Below are 22,925 nucleotides of genomic sequence, written 5' to 3'. Positions count from 1 at the left end.
TGGTTACCAGAAGCTTGAGGAGGGATGTGGATGGGAAGAGGTTGGTCAATGGGTAAAAAGTTGCAGTTAGGAAGAATAAATTTTGGACAACTATTGCATGATAAGATAGATAACAAAAATGTATAATCATCTCTTTGTGTTTGTTGGGGATTGGTCTCAGGACCCCACTAGGTATGTTCAAGTTCCTTAAATACAATGACATAACATATGTGTATATCTTAGGGACATCCTTTCATATACTTTTTAAAAAAAAAAACAAAACATTTTTAGTTGTAGATGGACACAACACCTCTATTTTATTTATTTCTTTATTTATTTTTATGTGGTGCTGAGGATAGAACCTAGTGTTTCACACGTGCTAGGCAAGCACTCTACCACTGAGCCACAACCTCAGACCCCTTTCGTATACCTTAAATCATTTCTACTTTGCTTATAGTACTTAATACAATATAAATGTTATGGTAATAGTTGTCATATTATATTGTTTAGAGAATAATAGCAAGAAAATAAAGTCTGCATGTTTGTACAGGTATAATCCCCCTCACCCCGAATATTTTCAGTCTGAGGTTGTTTGAATCTACAGATGCATTCTCATGCATAGCTTCTTTTGGACTTTTTTGTTATCTAAAGTCTGGATGAAATATAGTATGAAAACTTACAAGTGAAAACTAGTGTGATTGTATTGTAGCAATTTTGGAAAGTTTGAAATTTGCGGTGGGGATAAAAGCTAAAACTAAAAAGGTTGTAGGCTTAAACTTTTAAATAGGCAGTGGGAAAAGAGAAGTAAAGTGCAGGGGGAATAGGCCTGGTACTTCCAAAAATGACATAATAACACTAACTAAAATTTTAAAAAAAACCTATAATAGAAAGATCAGGAGGGTAGAAGGAAGGGAATATGGAGAGGGGAAGGGAGGGAGGGAAAGGGGAAGTACTGGGTACTGAATTAGCAAATTTCATGCTTTTATAATTATGTCAAAATGAATTCTAATGATATGTATAACTAAAAAGAACCAATAAAAAGTAAAAAAATGACATGATAAGTTGGGTGTGGTGCACACTTGTAATTTCAGCAACTTGGAGGCTGTGGCAGGAGAATTGCAAGTTAGATCACCCTCAACAATTTAGGGAGACCCTGTCTCAAAACAAGAAATAAAAGGGCATGGGATGTGGTTTAGCAGTAAAGTATTCAATCCCCATACCAGAAAACAACAACAAAAATGAAAAACTGACATTACAAAAAATAAATTAAAAAGCTTTTAAAAAGCTGCATAATATGTTGGGCAGGTAGCAAGGCCTGTAATCCCAGAAACTCAGTAAACTGAAGCAGTTCCAGGTCAGTCTCAGCAATTTACCAAGATGCAATAGGTCTTGAGCATAAAAACAGAATTCAGCTGGGTACATTCCTGGTTCCCTGTGATTTGGGAGGCTGAGGCAGGAGGATCACAAGTTTGAGGCTGGTTTGGGCAACTTAATAAAACCCTGTTTCAAAATAAAAAAATAAAAGGGCTAGGCATATAGCTCGGGGTAGAGTGCCCCTGGGTCAATCCCTAGGACTAAAATAAATAAGGAATTGCTGCATAGAAAATTAATTGTTTTTGGCTTCTGTAATCTCTAAAGGAAAATAATGAAGTCATTGCTAAAGGTTAGTTCCTAGACAGAGGAGTACTTTAAAAGAGATGAGAGAAATTTAGAAGATATGTAGAAGCAGAAAGTGATAAATAGATTGCATTCCTATAAAAAATTATAGTTTTAAGAAATTGAGGGCTGGGGATGTGGCTCAAGTGGTAGCGCGCTGGCCTGGCATGCGTGTGACCTGGGTTCGATTCTCAGCACCACATACAAACAAAGATGTTGTGTCTGCTGGAAACTGAAAAATAAATTAAAAAAAAAAAGGAATTGAATTACTTAGAGGATGTGAGTAGACAAGACAGTTTAAGTTGATATTTATATATTTTGTGTTTGCCTTTCAGATTTTTAAAAACTGTTTTTCAATAATTTTTTCACTTACAGGAATAAGGCAAAATACTTCAAATAACTGGTTTTTATCGGAGGAAGAATTTAAGTTATGGAACAGGGTCTATAGATTAAGAGACAGCGATGAAATTAAGGAAATAACACTACCTGCAGTACAGTTTGTATCTTTACAGGATGGAGAAAACACATCAGTAAGTTGATCATGGTTTCAGATATTCCTTATAATGATTATGCAGTAGATTTGTGAGTAATGAGTGATGTGATTGGAGTTATCAACTTACTTTAAAAAGTAAATCAGGGGCTGGGGATGTGGCTCAAGTGGTAGCGTGCTCGCCTGGCATGCGTGCGGCCCGGGATCGAGCCTCAGCACCACATACCAACAAAGATGTTGTGTCCGCCGAGAACTAAAAAACAAATATTAAAAATTCTCTCTCTCTCTCACTCTCTCTCCTCTCTCACTCTCTCTTTAAAAAAAAAAAAAAGTAAATCAGTTTAAAAAGAAAACCTAGACTGTCTTTTAAAAATTACTAATTTTCCTATTTATTATATGTAAATGTAACTGATATTTTTGCATAAGTTCTGCTTTTTCTTCCATTTTTTATCCCACCATATAATTGTTTCAAAATGGGCACATATTTGTCATTACACTCTGTAATACATGTAGTTTGCTCTGCTATTGTTTCCTTTTGTGTTTGGGGATTTTTTTAATATTTAACATAAATTTTGTTGTCATGTGCATTTTTACTTTTACAATCTATTTTGATTTTTGTTTTTAAAGTATAGTTAAAACTTTAAATTGGGTGTTACTTGTTTTTTTCATGTATTATGAACACATTGATAAGCTTAATGAAAGTCAAAAGAACTGATCAAAGTTTGCATATATGTAATTGCTATAGCTGGAAAAACAACCTCAGAAATGATTTTCAGAAGATTTATAAAGCCTATAAGATACAGCTGTTAGAATTTATTTTATTCATTAAAAGGAAGAGTAAGGAATGGAAGCAGGCATGAAAAGTTGGGATCAGTATCATCAAAAGATTATGTATGTTTCCTTGTTAGATTATAATATAGACCAAGCAAAATAGTAATTTTGAAGCCAAAAATATTTGCTTAAATATTTGCTTTTAACATGAAACTATATAAATAGGAATATGGTCAAATTGTAACTCATATAACAATTATTTAAAAATATGCTTAAAGGAGCAAATTTATATTAAATCATTTTCCTTGAGATTTTAGTCGACAAAACTAAATGAATTCAAATTATTTATGTTAGGCTTTTTTGCATATTAAGTGTTTTTTTAAATTAATTTGAAATCTCACTGTGTGTCTGTTTTTATCATTTTTATTATTATTTGAATCATTAATCAAGACTCTACCAACTCTTGGGATTCATCAGCTCTCTCTCTCTGAATGGAGAGTGTGGCAGGATCATCCTTTTCCTACACATCAAGTTGACCATTCAGATCGATGCCACCATTTTGTAAGCATTATGCAAATGATAGAAGGAATGAGACATGAAGAGGTAGTGTTTTATATAACTTTCTTTTGTTGCTGGGATAAAATAAAGTACCCTTTATTTTTCTTAATTTGAAGTTATAAGGATAAGAAAAAGTATTATATTTATTGAGTAATAAGTATTATCATTTTATCTGCCTCAGTTTCATGTATGTAATAGGAATAATGATAATGGATACTTCATAGGGTTATTGTGAAGATTAAATGACAATACATGTAAGATACTTAAAATAGTAATTGGCATATAATAGGCACTCAATAAATTGTGACTGCTATTTTTGTAATAGTTATTGTTTGAGAATATTTGTAAATAAAGTAATTAGTTGTTTATTCCAGAAAAACAATGTCATCAAATTAACATGTGTTTACAGAGTTCCAGCTATATGCCAAATTCTGTTCCAGGCCTTGTGGCCACATCAGTGAATAAACTAAATAAAACATTCTGTCTGTGTGGAGCATATCTATTGGCAGGGAAACAGACTGCTTATTTTAGTATTTATTGTATTTATTATTCAAAAAAGTGGGGCGTTAACTGCTCAAATCTGTGAGTAGGGGAGGAATCCTGAGTAAGTAGCATTTTGGGAAAAGAAGAGGGATGGTGAAAATTGTAATTTTAGCTTAATGGCTGAGAGAGAAGTAAAGCTCCTTCCTAAATTCACTTTACAAGTTCTTGTTTGGGGACTTTGTTAAAAATAGAAATATATTCAAAGCTATAGCTTGATAGACATACATGTACCATTGTTTTAAGAGTTTCTAAACGCTGTCCTTAATTTACTATTGTTGAGAGAATAAATTTAACATATGTATGTGATTTTCATTAATGTATATTAATTTCTTAACTTTTAGGAAGTTAGAAAATTATTAAATTAAATGTTAGAAGTGGAAAAAGTCAATATTTTTATATATTCATTAAATTTGTTATTTGTATAACTAGCTATCATGGGTCTTTTGTTTATTAAATGTGAGGAATAAAAGAATAAAATGATTAAAGATAATTTGATTATTTCAGTCATGTCGTTACTGTTTTGATTTATAAGAGTAATTTTTAAGACTTAAGATAATCATTTAAATAATGAAATATTGTTTACAATGTATTTAATATAGAGTGAAACATTTCTTAGAATTATAATTTTGTTTTCCTGTGACTTTCTTATGTTCCTTATTTACAGGATGAATGCAGCTATGAATTGGAAATGAAATCTTATTTACAAATGGAAGATGTTAGCTTGGCATTTAGCATTCCCAGGAATGACTGTAATAATCTTGCCAATGATACCTTAACTACTCACAAGAAATCTTCATTTATAAAGAATATAAATCAAGGCAGTTCACTTTTAATGACAGAATCTGATAAGAAATATGCTGAAATTTTTAAAAAAACTCACATCAAACCTACTAAAATTGTTTCTGCAAATAAAAAAACTTCTAAAGAAACGAAGAAAGACTGGCCTAATAAAGAAAATTGTGATGATATTAATTCTTTAGATACTGTTGAAACTATTTTTCAGGTAGACTTAATAAATGGTAAAAAGACAGATGGAATTTCTGCCACATGTACTATTAATGAAAATGGTGTTAATGAGCCAGGTGTCTTAGTAACAGAGGGTCAGTTTACAAATAAATCTAGTTCTTTTGCTGGAAGTTTTTTAGATTCTGGTTATAATAGTTTTAGTGATGAGAAATCTCTTTCATCTAATTTATTTCTTCCATTTGAAGAAGAGCTTTATATAGATAGAACAGATGATCAATTTTATAATTGTCACTCATTGACAAAAGAGGTACTTGCTAATGTAGAGAGATTTTTATCTCATTCTCCTCCACCTCTCAGTGGATTCTCAGACTTGGAGTGTGAAACTGCTGAGGGTTTTACATTTGAGAATTTGCTCTCCCTACCCTATGCAGAGCACATACTAAATCGTAAGTCCACCTCTTTGATGTCATGTTCAGCTATGAATTCTCAACAAAAATTAGGATTGGATTTACTTAAACTTATCAATCATTCTTCAGAAAAAAATTGTCTCTTTGATGCATCTAATGATAAGATTTCTAATGAGTCATGCTTCAGTGGCTTTGATGATAAAGTACATAAAAATATTAAAAATGAAAATATAGTGACTAACAACCATGTTCAAATATACATAGATCCTGCGAAGAACTTAGTTGACAGAAATAACTTTGATATTGTTAAAAATGACCTTCCAGTGTTGTTAACTAATCAGGATGAGAGTTTATCACTATTTGAAGAAGGTAATGAAGAGTTTAATGACGTGAGCCTTTCTCCTTTGAAGAGTGATTGCAAATCTTTATGTGTGTCAAAAAAACCTGTTATAAGTGAAATGGCTCCTATCTCGCAGTTTTTAATTTCTGATGAACATTTATGTGATAATTCTCAATCCCAAGATCAAATTATTAGTGGTACTAATAGCTGGAAATCTCATGAAGATTTGAAAGATATCCATGAGGAAAAACGGAAGAGTGATCAATATGCTTTTCATTGCTCTGGGGATTTATTTTCTATTACCTTTGATTTAGGATTTTGTAGTTCAGATTCTGATGATGAAATATCAGAACAGCCATCAGATACAAATAACAGTAGACTTCAAGATGATATGTCTGGAAGAAATGTATGTATTAAGGAGGCAAAGGATACACATTATGTCTCAAATCAACCAAGAGATCATGTTGGAAAATTTACCAGTGGAGCCATACCTATCCCATCAAGTGAAGATATACACAGTCCAAATTTTGTACATTTTCCACTGACTGCAGCAAAGGGTAAAGAATTTGTATCTCCTGGATTTTCTGAGTTTTCTTTGCCAGTACGAGAAAAAATTATGAGCACACCACTTTCTAAAAACACATTGAGCTCACTTTCTAAGATAAGAGAAGATATGCTTAAGATGCCAGATTCTAATAAGGAAGAAGTAAATCTACAACGTTTCAAAGAAACATTGGATTCATTTTTTGATGGTTCAGAATTTTCTCCAGAAAAGGCTAAAAGCAGTGATCAAATTTCTCTGCATCAATTCTGTGATTATTCTGCTGAAGGTAAGATTTTATATTTAGGGACTGCAATTGTGGCTCAGTGGTAGAGAACTTGTGTAGCACATATGAGACACTGAGTTCAATCCTCAGTACCACATAAAAATAAATAAAGGTATTGTGTTCATCTACAACTGAAAAATAAAAAAAGATTCCATCTTTATAAAAACCCATGACTCTAGAATAGTCTAGAAATATGCCTGTAATTTTTCCACATGTAACTTTTCAGTATAAAGGGTGTGTGTGTGTGTGTGTGTGTGTGTATACATGTATATTTGTCAAATTATATTTTTCTTAAGATGATGCTTACTAATATAAGATTTTTATATGCATGCCATGGGAAAAGTATTGTGCTAGATACTGTAAAATATACAAATAAATATAAAGTTTTGGTTGTAAAACACATTTATATAGCATACGTTTGATGATGTCAGTAAAATGTGAAAATTACCATAATAAGATAGTGGCTGTTTAGGAGGTTCAGGAGATGACAAACTTTTGAGTTATATTGGAAAGCCTTCATATATATGTTGATTGTCATTTTATCTCCTCAGAATTTTTAAAATTTAGATATATTGAAAATAATAAAGAATTTATGTGCAATAAGATGATGAAACAAAGGAAAAGAAGGAAGGTAAAGAATTTTGTGGGATAGTTTGAAGTAAAAGGATTTATCCAAAAATATTTGAGACATAAGACCATATTTAGAGGATTGAGAGTAGACCACAGAATATCCAGAAAATTTTTGTGATCTGAGTTAATAGCTACAGAAAAACTAGAGAATATAATGCTAAATATTTGGTATTAAAATGACTTGAGTATTTTTTAAATTCTATAGATCACAACTGTAATTTATTTACAAATTATTTTGCCATTTATGAATTTTATTCCTTATAACTAAAGAAAAAGAATAGTTGCAGGATAAAATGAGAGTTTCCTCTGTAAAATATTTTCCTTATGTTATTCTCATTAGTATTGAAGGCATCATTCATGAATATTCTATGTAGGAGGAAAGCATTTTTAAGGTGAGTTCTGGAAATAGGTTTAATTTTCGAAACATGACTGTTCTGCATAGTTTGAGGTGTGTCCTGACATGTATTTTTCACTAAGCGTATCTTGCCTCTGAGCTTTCGATATTTGCTTTAATGGGACTGTATTAAGTCTTTGTTAATGGGTGAGGTTATTTTACTGTTTCTGTGTTAGTTTTATGCTAAAATATTTTTTAGCATTGCACTTAACTACAATGATGAGCAATATAATCTTGCGTGTGTGTGTGTATATATATATATATTATTTATTAGAGACTATGTCTTTATTTCCTAATATACTTTATTTCCTAATATATACTTTTCATTTCATCTATTGAAGGATTTAAGATCACTTACCATATTATATATATATTAAAAAATAGCTCGTTTAAACAATACTAAGGCAGTTAAAAAGGAATCCTTCTATAATTAGTTCTTTACTGTAGCCTAGCCCTTCATTTAACTCTGGCTTCCTTACAAGGTAATGAAAAAAGGAAAAAAAAAACAGTTAGATTATGTAGTGCCCTTCCCCCAGTAATTTCATCATTAGTTTATTAAATCATTTTCTGTATTTTGGTCACAAATATGTGGTTCGTTCATAGAAGTTTTTTTGTTTGTTTTTCTTTTTTAGTGCTTCTTTGCAAAAAGGAATCATTCAGGTTTATCTGTCTGGGTAGATGTTCCCTAGCACAGAATGTGAGGAGAAGCTTATTGTGTGGATTTGTATTATCTATTGCTGTGTTACAGAGTACCACAAAATTCTGTGGGGTAAATGTTAGAATAACATTTATCTCAGTTTTCATAGGTCAGGAATTCAAGAGGTGACTTTCTGGCATAGGATTTCTCATTAAATTGTTAATAGTCAGGATTTTTGCATCGAGAATCTGCTTCCAAGATGAATATCTTACCTTTTTTTTTTTAATTAAGATGTTGAGGGACCTTTATTTTATTCATTTATTTATATGTGGTGCTAAGAATCAAACCCAGTGCCTCACACATGCTAGACAAGAGCTCTACTACTGAGCCACAACCCCAGCCTGCATTTTTTAAATCTTATGCTTAAACTTTACATGTTCATGTACACATATGTATACAGAGAAATAAAAAAGAATCTTTTAATACATAATTTTGTAGACTGTATTTTAATGATTTCATTCATTCAAGAAAGAGGATAATAAGTGCAAGGGGCAGAAAGACCATAATAGGTTTGGAGATGAATTCTAGACTAAAATTACATCTTGCTTTCTCTTGTTCTCATTTCATGCAATGTATAAAGCTGAATCTCATTCAGGATTTATTATCAAAGTTATTGTCCCTATTTTCCCCAGTGGCACTGTTTATTTTTCTCTCTCTTTCCAGGCTGATTTTTTTTAGCCAAACTTTTGAAAAACTTTTTTAAAAAGTAAATAAATGTTGAGATTGCCAGAAATATTCATTATTGTAACCATTTGTAAGGTAGGTAGTTATGATTGGGTAAACTCAAATCTCTGACTGTTTTTTTTTTAATAAATTACAGATGAACCATTACTAGTAAGCAATGAAAGTGAAGACGATGAAATTTTCCTAAGAAGTAAAAAACGAAAAGGAAATGTTTTAGAATCACCTGAAGTGAGTCATTCAGTAATTACAATAATGTAATCATTAAAGAATATTTTCTTTCTTTGAGGATTTTGTATAACCTTTCTCAGTCTGTTTATCCATTTGCTTACTTTACCTAGGATCAGAAAAATAGTGAAGTTGATTCTCCAATTCATGCTGCCAAAAAGCGCAGGTTTCTTAGAGTAAGTAAATAGATAATGTATAATAATTTAGATTCTTTTAGAATAAATCTTAAATGTATGTATAGGTAAATATAGTTATATTTTATCTATAGGTATATGGGTTACAGGAAAATTGATACTATATCTGATGTGATTAGAATTTCTACCTTTGTTGGGTGCGGTGGTACATGCCTGAATCCCGGATCACGAGTTCAAAGCCAGCCTCAGCAAAAGCGGGGTGCTAAGCAACTCAGTGAGACCCTATCTCTAAATAAAATTCAAAATAGGGCTGGGGATGTGGCTCAGTGGTTGAGTGCCCCTGAGTTCAATCCCCTATACCAAAAAAAAAAAAAAGAAGAAGAGGAAGAAGAAGAATTTCTACCTTTTAGTTTTCAGAGCTGTATTTATTGTAGACTTTTCTAAGCATAGTACTATGTTAAGATGCTGGGGATATTATCAAGAATATATTCTGTTAGGCATGATAGCACGTGCCTATACTTCCAGTGGCATGGGAGGCTGAAGTAGGAGGATCCCGAGTTCAAAACCAGCCTCAGCAATTTAGTGAGGCCCTAAATAACTCAGTGAGACCCTGTTTCTAAATAAAATACAGAAAAAGGCTGGGGATGTGGCTCTGGGTGAACATCCATGGGTTCAATCCCTAGTACCAAAAAAAAAAAAAGCTAAGTACTGAATGCTAATGATCAATCTGTTTTAAGTTAAAACTTATTTCTGTGAATTGAAATTATTTTGATAAACTATTGATTCTTTTGATGGGCTTTATATTATAAGAGATGTAGTAGTAGGTCTTGGAGTCAAACTTTGTTATTGTTATATTGATTTCTTGGTTTCAAAGGATTCCTGTATTTTCTAACAGATTTGATTAGTTTTGGGGAAACTCTCAAGGATATTTAAAGGAAATTAAACTGAAAATAAGAGTTTATTAAATAATTTGATGTGATACTAAATTGAATAAATGTATATGCTAGTATTATTTACATAACCTGATTTGGTAATTAGCATGTAGTATAATTTAACTTATTGGTTTTAAAATTCTTCAGTATTATGTGTTTATAACAATAATCTGAGTTGTGAGATCAATTTTATTTTCCTAAGAGAATATTGGGCCAACTACTTAAAAAGAAAAATATGAAAATGAAAGCAACAGTCCTTGAAAAATGCAAGATAAAACAATTCAAATATTTTTGCTTATGTCAAAATTTTGTTGCATTTTTATAGTCAGAATTATCATCTAGTGATGAGGGTGAGAATTTTCACAGACCACATTCACAATTAGAAGATTTCAAGGACTGTAACAGGAATGCCAGAAGAGGCACCAAAGTCCAAAAGACACAGAGTCATCTAAAGGTAATCTTTTTTTTATTTTACATATGCATATTTTATTAGTAAGGATCATTGGCTTCTATATAAAAGTAAGTAAATTATTTATACTTTTTTTTTTATAGAAAGATGCCACAGTTTCTTTTTCTTTTTCTTTTTTTTTTTTTGTACTAGGGATTAAACCAGGGGAATTCGACCACTGAGCTACACCCCCCAGTCCTTTTTATTTTTCATTGTTTCACATTTTGACAATATCTAATTAAGTTGCACTTGCTGGTGCCTCAGCTTTCTGAGTCACTGGGTGGGATTACAGGCACATACCACCATGCCCCACAGAAAAATCACACAATTTTTTAAAAAGTGTTTTGCTACCAATCTTGTTTTTTTCTCTGGAATTAAAATCTCCAAATGTGATATATTTTTTCTCCTTTGTGTTGATACTTTGTCTTCCAGTGTTGCATTACTTTAAATTTAGTACAAGGCCCTGGGTTTGATCCCCAGCAAACCTCTCCAAATTAAAAATCTATTTTTCAGAAATTAAACCATGAAAAGAAACTATTTTCTCAAGGGTGTTTTCTAATTTATTTTAGAATATAGCTAGGAAGTTTTTCGATGATGAAGCAGAACTTTCTGAAGAAGATGCAGAATGTGTTTCATCAGATGAAAATGATGAGTCAGAAAATGAACAAGATTCCTCATTACTAGGCTTCTTAAATGATGAAACTCAACTTTCACAGGCTATAAATGGTAAGTGTTATAATGATGCTTTTTAAAAAATGGTCTTTCAGCCAGGTGTAGCGTGGTGCATACCTGTAATCCCAGCGGCTTGGGAGGCCAAGACAGGAGGATGGAGAGTTCAAAGCCAACCTCAGCAACAGTGAGGCACTAAGCAACTCAGTGAGACACTAAATTAAATACAAAATAGGGCTGGGTATGTGGCTTAGTGGTTGAGTGCCCCTGAGTGCAATTCCCAGTACCAAAAAAAAAATCTTTCAATATTCCTAATATCATTTAAATATTTTAATTCATTTTCAAAGAAACTAGACAAAGGGAATTAAATTTGGTATGTGCGTAGTATTGGTCATTTTAATTTAAATTCTGTTAGTACTTGCTTTATTTTAGACTTGTTTGTTTATAGGCTTCTGCCTGTTTAGAATAATTCTCTCCGGATTGATCTCGATGGCCTGTGTGTCAAAGGTTCATTTAGCTAATATTTAATGTTTGGTAATATGAGGCACTTGGGAAAGATGGCAGTGAACAAGGGGACAAAAAGTTTTCTGTATTAAACATATTTGAATGGAAGGAGATAGAATATACATAACAACTAAATTACTCAGTGTATTATAAGATGAAATATTTATATAAAAATAAAAATATAGGAAATTGGACTGGCTGGGGTTGAAGGTGTTAATAACGGACAAGTTGCCATTTAAAATAAAGTGATGAGGAGTAGGCCTTATTGAGAAGATGACATTTGGTTAGTGACTAGAAGAAGAAGGATTGGGTTTGGAGAATATAGCTCATTTGGTAGAGGGCTTGCCTAGTATGCACAAATCCATGGGTTCAATCCCCAGCACCACCAAAAAAAAAAGGATTTAGCAATGTGGATTAATAAAACCATCTGAGAAAAAAAAGCTAAACTTCACTGAATTTGCCAAGTAAGGGAGATTTGGTTTCAGAAAACATGTCTTCAAGCAGTGCCTTGAGCATATTTTGTATATCAGACATTTTGAGTTAACGATTAAAACTGGCTATAACAGAAATGAGAAATACTCTGATACGCTCTTCAGTATTCTGGTCTTTCACAGATGTTGTCCTTTATTCTGCTCATGCAGTCTTTGGTAATGGTTTACAACAGCAAAGTTTCCCAAGTTTAAAGAGAAAGAAGTATAAAGTTCTGATTATCCTTAATACTAATATGATTTACAAAATAAGATTTTATGCCTTTCATACTCATTAATCTTAACCAATGTGGGTTTTGTAGGCTTACACCATAATCTTCGTGGTAGAGTGTTGATTCAAAGATAAGAAGCCAATTTCCTGAGGCATGTGTATGCCTAGCATTGTGACTGGTATTAGGTGGAAGGCAAGAAGTAGCAGTGAGATCATCATCTGACATATTTGAGTTAAAATCTCTCTAGTTTCTATATTGAGAATGGCCTACAGGGCAGTAAAAGTAGGGGACCATCTAGGATGCTGTTGTAGTAAACCAAGCCCAACTGAAGAATAATAGTGACTTCTGCAAAGATAGTATTAAGGAAGTTGAGAAAGATTAGATTTTGGATAGGTAAAGCTGACAGGATTTTCTGATGGGTTAGAAAGAGAAGAGTCAGTGGGCTAGAGCAACAGCATGGGTATAGTTGTTATTTGATATTGAGAAGAGTGCAGATGGAGAAATTTGAATGGAGAATGGGGAGAATCTCCATTTTAGACATAGTACATTTTATTTTATTTATTTTTTTAAAGATAAGAGAGAGAGAGAGAGAATTTTTTAATGTTTATTTTTCAGTTTTCGGTGGACACAACATCTTAATTTTATTTTTATGTGGTGCTGAGGATTGAACCCAGTGCCCTGCGCATGCCAGGTGAGCGCATTACCGCTTAAGCTACATCCCCAGCCCAGTACATTTTAAATATATGTGATTTCAAAACTTTAAAAAAAAGGTATCTATTGCTATAACTTTTAAAACTGATGAGCAAAAAAACTTGTATTTTCTAATTTTTACTTAACTGTAGATCATGAAAATTGGCTGTAGCTTTTAATGTTTCTAAATCCAAGTTTTCTTTTCTACCTGAATTTCTTGTGTTTTTTAGAATAATTTTATAAATCAGATACAGTCCTAAAGTCTTTGTATCCATTTGTTTTGAATAGAAAAGCACTGTCTAAATCATGTTTACCCAACCAGATGTCTGATTTCAGAAGCAAAAGTCTTGAATTTGCATTTTTGAATAACTGTTTTTCAACATATTTTGTTATGTATTACTATCATTTGAATAAAATGTTTTTACATTGTTTGAATCATTAAATTTGAAGTCAAAGTTAAATACCAGTTTTTATTTAAAATAATTCTATTTTATTTTAAATTCTTACCTTTTACAGATTCTGAAATGAGAGCTATTTATGTGAAATCTTTGCGTAGTCCGTTGATGAGCAATAAGTACAAAATGATCCATAAGAAACATAGTAATGTAAACATTTTCTCACAGGTATGAACTATAGAAATAATAATGGAGAATTTCTTGATGCTGATGTTGAAATAAATTCCTGTTAATGATCCCTTAATTTTGTTCCTAAAGCTGGGCTATTAAGGCTATTCAAGATCTCTGCTTAGAGACAGGAAGGTGGACTAAATTAGTTCTCGAGGTCCCTTTTAGGCCCAATTGGATCAAATTATTCTTTAATTTGATCCAATTAGAATATACTTTGAAGGGACCTGGGGATATAGCTCAGTTGGTAGAATGCTTGCCTTGCATGCACAAGGCCCTGGGTTCAATCTCCTGCACCATTAAATAAAATAAAACAAAACAAACAAACAAAAAAATCCCAACAAGCTGATTGTGGTGGTGCACACTATAATCCCAGCGGCTCAGGAGGCTGATGCAGGCTACCGTCTCAGGAGGCTGACGCAGGAGGATCATAAGTTCGAAGTCAGCCTCAGCAACTTAGCAAGGTCCTGTCTCTAAATAAAATACAAAATAGGGCTGAGGATGTGGCTCAGTGGTCAAGTGCCCCTGAATTCAATCCTTGGTACAAAGAAAAACCCAAAGAATATACTATGAAATTTTTTTCTAATTAGGAGAATGTTTAAGGAAAGTGAGTAGAACTGTATCATATGCTATTTAAAATTTTGATTCTCATATATCATGTTTCTCTTAAAATTTCAATTTTTTTCATAAAATATATTCTGAAATCTATAGGTCATCTTTGACTTATGGATAACATTTCTGTATTCATAAATTGTCATATTTGGTATGAAAATATGATTAATCATATCTCTATACTTACCATGTAAGTATACATACATTTATCTCTATGCACACGTTTATGGTATAGCACTCATTACATTTTTATTATTGGTTACTTTTCTGGCCACCCTCCCTAGACTATAAATTTCTAGAGAGTACATCAGTTCTTTATACCCCAAGTTCTTATTTTCCTTCATAAAGAATGTACGAGTATGTGTTAGTTGAATAAATTACTGAGTTAATATGTGAAATGAACATTCATGTTTAAAAGAATATGTAAATACATACTGATTATATGAAATAAATTTTATTTTTATTTGTGTTTTTCTTGTAGATTCCTGAGCAAGATGAAACCTATTTAGAGGACAGTTTTTGTGTTGATGAAGAAGAGTCTTCTAAAAGCCAGTCAAGTGGAGAAGAAGTTTGTGTTGATTTTAACTTAATAACTGATGATTGTTTTGCAAATGGGACTAAAAAATATAAAACCAGACGTGCAGTAATGCTAAAGCAAATGAAGATGAAACAAAATTGTGCACGCTCAGAAAAGAAATTATCCAGAATCATTTTACCAGATGATTCAAGTGAAGAGGAAAACAATGTAAATGATAAAAGAGAATCTAGTGTTGTGGGTAACCCAAGCACTGTTAACAAGAATAAACAGGATTTGAATTTAGAGCCTTCTGGATCTTCATTGCAGCTCCAAGTTCTTCATAATACTATAGTAAATCAATCACCAAAGCAGAAACAACGGACATCACTTAATTCAAAGGATACAGTTTCTGAAACATTGGACTTCAGACCTCAGAGCCAAAATCAAATCAAATCTACCTCACCACCATGCACTACTGTTGCATCACAGAAAGAATGTAGATCATTTCCAACTCAGTTAAAGGTATGGATCAAATTAAAGGAAAAAACCTTCATATGTTTGCCAGAAATGTTTTTCTTGGGTTTATTTTAGTTTTGTTTTTCTGGTTTTTTTTTTTATTTCTTTTTCTGTGTTTATTTTATTTAAAATAATTAGGTCAAGAAAAATTAGCAACAATACTTTGAAGAAAAAAATTTCAAATTAGCAAATCAGATATTAAATTATATTAATAATTCAAACAATGCTCAAGTTTTAATTTTTAAGTATATTAATGGTTTTCTTAATAGTACTCTGCCAGAAAACGTGATAATTTTATTAAAAAACATGTAGAAAAATAGGGCTTCCTATAAGGTGAAATGAATAGAAATTATGTGTTCAGAACTTGATACAAGTTTAACTTTTCCCTAAAAGACTGTGAGTACAGAACTTTTTATTAAGCAAAGGAGTGTACAGTCAGTACCTGGTTTCTCCCCTTTATGTTTCTTTTTTTTTTTTATTGTTCAAAACATTAGAAAGCTCTTGACATATCATATTTCATACATTTGATTCAAACGGATTATGAACTCCCATTTTTACCCTGTATACATATTGCAGATTCACATTGGTTACACATCCACTTTTTTACATACTGCCATACTATTGTCTGTTGTATTCTGCTGCCCATCCCACCCTATCCTCTACTATTTCCCCCTCCCCCCCTCCCCTCTTCTTCCATCTTCTCTCTCTACCCCATCTACTTAATTCATTTCTCTCTCTCGTTTTTTTTCCCCTTTCCCCTCACTTCCTCTTATATGTAATTTTGTATAACAATGAGGGTCTCCTTCCTTTACCATGCAATTTCCCTTCTCTCTCTCTTTCCCTCCCCCCTCTCGACCCTTTTAATGGTGATCTTCTTCTCATGCTCTTCCTCCCTATTCTGTTCTTAGTTGCTCTCCTTATATCAAAGATGACATTTGGCATTTGTTTTTTAGGGATTGGCTAGCTTCACTTAGAATAATCTGCCCTAGTGCCATCCATTTCCCTGCAAATTCTATGATTTGTCATTTTTTAGTGCAGAGTAATACTCCATTGTGTATAAATGCCACTTTTTTTTATCCATTCATCTATTGAAGGGCATCTAGGTTGGTTCCACAATCTTGCTATCAAATAGTGATAATTTAAGTTCTTCTTTTCCTATTTTTATGCCTTTAATTTCTTTTGTCTGTCTAATTGCTCTGGCCAGTGTTTCGAGAACTAAATTGAATAGACTTGGTGAGAGAGGGCATCCCTGTCTTGTTCCAGATTTTAGAGGGAATGCCTTCAATTTTTCTCCATTCAGAATGATGCTAGCCTGAGGCTTAGCATAGATAGCTTTTACAATGTTAAGGTTAAGTTCCTGTTATCCCTTGTTTTTCTAGTGTTTTGAACATAAAAGGATGCTGTACTTTGTCGAATGCTTTTTCTGCATCTATTGAGATGATCATATGGTTCTTATTTTAAGTCTATTGATGTGGTGAATAACATTTATTGATTTCCATATATTGAACCATCCTTGCATCCGAGGGATGAATCCTACTTGATCATGGTGCACAATTTTTTTGATGTGTTTTTGTATCCGATTCACCAGAATTTTATTGAGGATTTTTGCATCTAGTTTCATTAGAGATATTGGTCTGTAGTTTTCTTTCTTTGAAGTGTCTTTGTCTGGTTTTGGAATGAGGGTGATGTTGGCCTCATAGAATGAATTTGGAAGAGCTCCCTCTTTTTCTATTTCCTGAAATAACTTGAAAAGTATTGGTATTAATTCTTCTTTAAAGGTTTTGTAAAACTCTGCTTTATACCCATCCAGTTCTGGGGTTTTCTTGGTTGGTAGTCTTTTGATTGCTTCTTCTATTTCATCCATTGATATTGGTTTGTTCAAATTGTGCGTATCCTCCTGACTCAATCTGAGCAAATCATATGACTTAAGAAATTTATCGATTTCTTCACTATCTTTTATTTTATTGGAATATAGGTTTTCAAAATAATTCCTAATTATCTTCTGTATTTCTGTAGTATCTGTTGTGATGTTGCCTTTTTCTTCCCGTATGTTAGTAATTTGAGTTCTCTCTCTTCTCTTTGTTAGCATGGCTAAGGGTCTGTCGATCTTATTTATTTTTTTGAAGAACCAACTTTTAGTTTTGTCAATTTTTTCAATGGTTTCTTTTGTTTCCATTTCGTTGATTTCCGCTCTGATTTTAATTATTTCTTGCATTCTGCTACATTTGCTGTTGTTTTGCTCTTCCTTTTCTAGGGCTTTGAGATGAATTGTGAGATCATTTATTTGTTGGTTTTTTATTTTTTTGAGGAATGACCTCCAGGTGATGAATTTCCCTCTTAAAACTACTTTCATTGTGTCCCATTGATTCTGATATGTTGTGTCTGTATTTTCATTTATCTCTCTGAATTTTTGATTTCCTCCTTTATGTCTTCTGTAACCCATTGATCATTCAATAACATTGTTTATTTTCCATGTGATGTTGGATTTTTTTCTTCCTTCTTTTATCATTGATTTCCAGTTTCATTCCATTATGATCAGATAAAATGCATGGTATTATCTCCACCCCTTTATATTTACTCAGGGTTGCCCTATGGCATAATATATGGTCTATTTTTGAGAAGGATCCATGTGCTGCTGAGAAAAAAGTATATCCACTTGATGATGGTTGATATATTCTATATATGTCAGTTAAGTCTAGGTTATTGATTGTGATATTGAGTTCTATAGTTTCTTTATTCAACTTTTGTTTGGAGGATCTGTCCAATGGTGAGAGAGGTGTGTTGAAGTTACCCATAATTATTGTGTTGTGGTCTATTTGATTCTTGAACTTGAGGAGAGTTTGTTTTATGAACATCGCAGCACCATTATTTGGTGCATAAATATTGATAATTGTTATGTCTTGTTGGTTAATGGTTCCTTTTAACAGTGTATAATGTCCTTCCTTATCCCTTTTGATTAACTTAGTCTTGAAGTCGATTTTATTCGATATGAGGATGGCCACCCCTGCTTGCTAATGAGGACCATGTGCGTGGTATATTTTTTTCCCAACCTTTCACCTTGAGCCTGTGTATGTCTTTTCCAATCAGATGTGTCTCCTGGAGGCAGCATATTGTTGGATTTTTTTTTTTAATCTATGTTACCAGCATATGTCGCTTTATTAGTGAGTTAAGCCATTAACGTTTAGAGATACTATTGATATATGGTTTGTACTTCCAGCCATGTTTGATTATTTATCTTTTTTTTTAATTTTAATTTGGTTTGTTTTCTCCATGATTAGCTTTCCCCCCGTCCTCTTGCTTTACTGAGGTACTTCCCACTGTTGGTTTTGGTTATTGTTTTTCATTTCTTCCTCGTGTAGTGTTTTGCTCAAGATTCTTTGCAATACTGGTTTTCTGGCTGCAAATTGTTTTAACTTTTGTGTATCATGAACGATTTTTATTTTGTTGTCGTACCTGAAGCTTAATTTTGCTGGATACAAAATTCTTGGTTGGCATCCATTGTCTTTTAGTGTTTGAAATACATTGTTCGAGGATCTTCTCACTTTCAGCGTCTGTGATGAAAAATCCGTTGTTAATATTTTCTCTTTTTTCTGCATATTGGATATCTTCATAACAATGTGTCTTGGTGTTGGTCTACTATGATTTCGTATGCTTGGTGTCCTGTATGCATCTACAATTTGTACATCCATTTCCTTTTTTATATCTGGAAAGTTTTCTATAATTATTTCATTCAACAGGTTGCTCATTCCCTTGGTTTGAATCTCTGTACATTCCTCTATCCCGATGACTCGTACGTTTGGTTTTTTCATGTTATCCCATATCTCTTGGATGTTTTTCTCATGATTTTTTACCAGCCTTTCTGAGTTGGCTAGACTCTTTTCAAGATGATATATTTTGTCTTCATTATCTGACGTTCTGGCTTCTACTTGCTCCACTCTGTTAGTGATACTCTCATTTGAGTTTTTAATTTGGTTTATAGTTTCCTTCATTTCTAGAATTATTGATTGATTTTTTTAAATAATCTTTTATCTCCTGATAAAGATGCTTATTTGCTTCTTTTATCTGTTTATGTAATTCATTTTCAATGTGTTCTTTCATTGTTTGAATTTGCTGTCTTATGTCCTCTTTAAGATTCCATTCCATCTGTCTAAGGTATTCCTTGAGTTCTTTATTTGACCTGATGCCTCTAGGTCCTCCTGTATATTTAGGCTGTCCTGCATTGTTTGTACTCCTTTTCTTCCTTGCTTTTTCATGCTGCTCATGTTACTTCTTGCTCTGTTTGACTGCTGAGTTACTGTTTACTCTTATAAATTTATTTGGTTTTGTGTGTCTCTGGAGTCTATCTTTTGTGATGGGAGACTATGACTAGAGATGATGAGTTTTGTTGCACTTTAATGCAGATTCATTCGTTTCCTAAATTGTGTACGGATTCTGATGGCATATAGCAGTCTGCGATTTGGTTTTAGGGGCTAGGAGTTTACACACCTGCCGCCGCTGGTTTCAATGAAGTTATCTCCTCTGCCGCATTCTGGTGATGTCAGTTCTCTGCCATGGTGATATCCCATGCGAATGGCGACAGTTCGTTCCCTTTGCCGGTGACCCATGCAACAGGTGGGTCTTGACCGGCTCTCCCAAGCCCCGTCTCAATCCTGTGGCCTCTGTTTATGGAGGCTCAGTTGGTAATTACCTCTGCAGGATCGGGAAAAGCCGACAAGTTGTCTCAGCGGGATTGGAATCGTTTAGTGCTGAGTCACAGCGGTTTGTCTGCAAGACACAGGCGAATGGGAGCCTGAATTCAGCCGCTCCAGGCTCAGTGTGTGTTCTGAGAGGCGCAGATTGTTCACCCTAGATCCACGTCAGCTCAGCATTGCCTACCTCTCCTGAGCAAACAGCATTTCGAAGGTTTAAGACAGTCCCTGTGCCTGTGCAGCTGAAGAGGTCAGAGACTTGATCTCTCCGCGCCCATCGCCATGTTTGATCTCCCCATTTATGTTTCTTTATAGATTGTTGATAAATAGTCCAGTTTTACCTTTTCCCCATCTTTCTTTACTAAAAGAAATACTAAAATCATTTTCAGTTTTTTAGAGTTTATAGTTATAGTAATTTTGCTAAATAGGGGTTGATCATAGTAATAGGAATCCCTTAACTAAGTATTTATTTATTTCTGTATCACCTAGGAATGAGATTGAATGTTGACTTTTTAAAAAATTAAATTTTTAATTGGCATAAATAGTTTATATTCATTGTGTATAATGTGTTTAGAAATACGTATACATTGTGGAATGGCCAGATTAAACTACTTAAAATTATTTATAATGTTTGTAGTGAGAATAGATATACAACATATTGTTATTTACTATAGTCACCATCTTGTGTAATAAGTATCTTGAACATGTCTTCCTAGCTAGCTAAAATTTTGTATTGTTTGATCTACATCAGGATCTACATCCTTGCCCCACTGCCCTGGTAAATAACATTGTACTCCGTATTTCTTACCAGGATGTTCTAGTCCACTCTAGGCCTTCGAAGCAACATGTCCCATAGTGTCCAAATAATTGTTTCCAATCCATAATTGTTTCCAGTTCCAGTTGTGCCCTGCTTTTTTTTTTTTTTACACAAAATTATTTCTTGAAGACATAATTAAGATTAAATTGACTAGAGTAAATCCTTGGACTAGACTGGGGAACAAGAAAGTGCTTAGCTTCTTTGAGCTTCAATGTCTTCATCTGTAGTAATAATATAGGAACAGATTGGGTAATGTGTTCACAATACTTTAGGAACCAGGAAGCACTGCCATTTTAGAAAACATTTCAACTTTGTTATATCCTAACTGAAAATTAGATGTAGGCTAGTAAAACCTTAAGGACTATGAAAAAGTAAAAGTAGATTTTGACAGAAATTTGTTTTAAATTCTTTTCTATTATTTAATAGAGATTCATATAGTAGGATGCTTCTTAAAATTGAAATTAGGAGGGGAAGGAATTCAAGTTAAATTTGAGAAAATGGCAAAAACCTTCAGATATTAAAATATTAACATTTGCTTTCTTCCATATTGCAAACAGTATTCCTTGTCTGCATTTGCCTTTTGTTTTTAGTGTTCTTTTGGCATAATTAAGATTAAATTGACTAGAGTAAATCCTTGGACTAGACTGGGGAACAAGAAAGTGCTTAGCTTCTTTTTTTATGTAGTTCCTATTTTTTTCCTTTTTACTTCATGTCTTCACAGTCATTTTTAGAAAACCATACTTACTCTAAGATAATTAAATACTTCCAATATTTTCTTTCAGTTCTCTAGAGGCCAATTCTTCATTACATTTATTTTTATACTTTCTGAAATTAAATATTAAACATATTTTAAAGATTATTTCTGAGTGATTAATATGTCTATCTTAGTTGAGGATATAAAAAGCCAGAAAGAGTGTTGCTCTCCCACCCTTATACTGACAACAAAAAGCTATATGAACTATAAAATCAATTTTTCTTGAAACCAGTACAAAGCTGTAAGACAACCATTTTAGGCTGATATATGAGGAAGGGCAGGTAGACCTAAAGACAGACTTGCAGGTTTGGGGTAATTATGGAATACCATTAAATCTAGTAAGAAGTCAGCTAACAAATTAATGGATTGCAAAAGGCAATGCATTTGCATTAGCATTTAGAATTTCTGTGAGGTGTGAACACAAGGAGGATTTGCAACCACTTTTTAATTCCATAGATTTCAGTTGAGAATCCTTCCTGGTGCAGGCCTTTGGGAAGTGAGCAGCAGTTACTGTGGAAGAGGCACCAAACGAAACCAAACTTTAAGCCACTGGGGGATACTCTTTGGGGTTTTCTATACATAAGATGATGTCACTACCTAAAGTCATGTGATTTGAGGTAGTTTACATGTTATTTTCCAATTTGGATTTTTTTTTTTCCCTTTGCTTGATTGCTTTGGCTAGAACTTCCAGTTCCATGTTAATAGAAATGTCAAGAGTGAGCATCCTTGTCTTGTTAGCTGTAAGAGAAAAGCTGCATGATGTTTGGTGTGGGCTTATCATAAGTGGCCATAATATCTATGTGTGGAAGTTACCTTCTATTCCTGGTTTCGAGTATTTTTATCAAGAAAAGATGTTAGATATTGCCAAAGACTTGTAATGTATCAATTGAGATGATTGTGGGTGTGTCCTTCATTCTATTAATGTGGTATATTGATTTTCATATATTGAACTACCTTTGCCTTACTAGTATAAATCTTCCTTGTTCATGGAGTATAATTCTTTTAAAAAGCTTCTGAATTTGATTTGATAGTATTTTGATGAGGATTTTGCATTAATATTCTGAAGAAATTCTGATCTGTGGTTTCATATAGTATCTTTGTCTGGCTTCCGTATTAGGATCGTGCAGACTTAATAGAATAAATTAAGAAGTCCT

At 32.9% G+C, this 22,925-nt stretch overlaps 1 protein-coding gene across 4 annotated transcripts in view; it reads left to right on the top strand.

The window, feature by feature from the left end:
* The window catches only part of Fancm (FA complementation group M), a 60,971-nt gene that overhangs the window by 28,699 nt on the left and 9,347 nt on the right, over positions 1–22,925 (top strand). For all 4 annotated transcript variants that reach the window (XM_040274894.2, XM_040274893.2, XM_005331749.5 and 1 more), the window contains exons 12-20: positions 2,011–2,165; positions 3,347–3,499; positions 4,662–6,540; positions 9,079–9,170; positions 9,281–9,343; positions 10,559–10,687; positions 11,251–11,407; positions 13,761–13,867; positions 14,961–15,518. In XM_040274894.2, coding sequence (XP_040130828.2) covers positions 2,011–2,165; positions 3,347–3,499; positions 4,662–6,540; positions 9,079–9,170; positions 9,281–9,343; positions 10,559–10,687; positions 11,251–11,407; positions 13,761–13,867; positions 14,961–15,518 — 3,293 coding nt within the window. The remainder of the gene's footprint in view (positions 1–2,010; positions 2,166–3,346; positions 3,500–4,661; positions 6,541–9,078; positions 9,171–9,280; positions 9,344–10,558; positions 10,688–11,250; positions 11,408–13,760; positions 13,868–14,960; positions 15,519–22,925) is intronic.

This window comes from Ictidomys tridecemlineatus, chromosome 5, assembly GCF_052094955.1.
Source record: "Ictidomys tridecemlineatus isolate mIctTri1 chromosome 5, mIctTri1.hap1, whole genome shotgun sequence".
Classification (NCBI taxonomy): domain Eukaryota; kingdom Metazoa; phylum Chordata; class Mammalia; order Rodentia; family Sciuridae; genus Ictidomys; species Ictidomys tridecemlineatus.
Note: the sequence above shows the minus strand (reverse complement) of the source record. Positions and strands in the feature narration are given on the sequence as shown.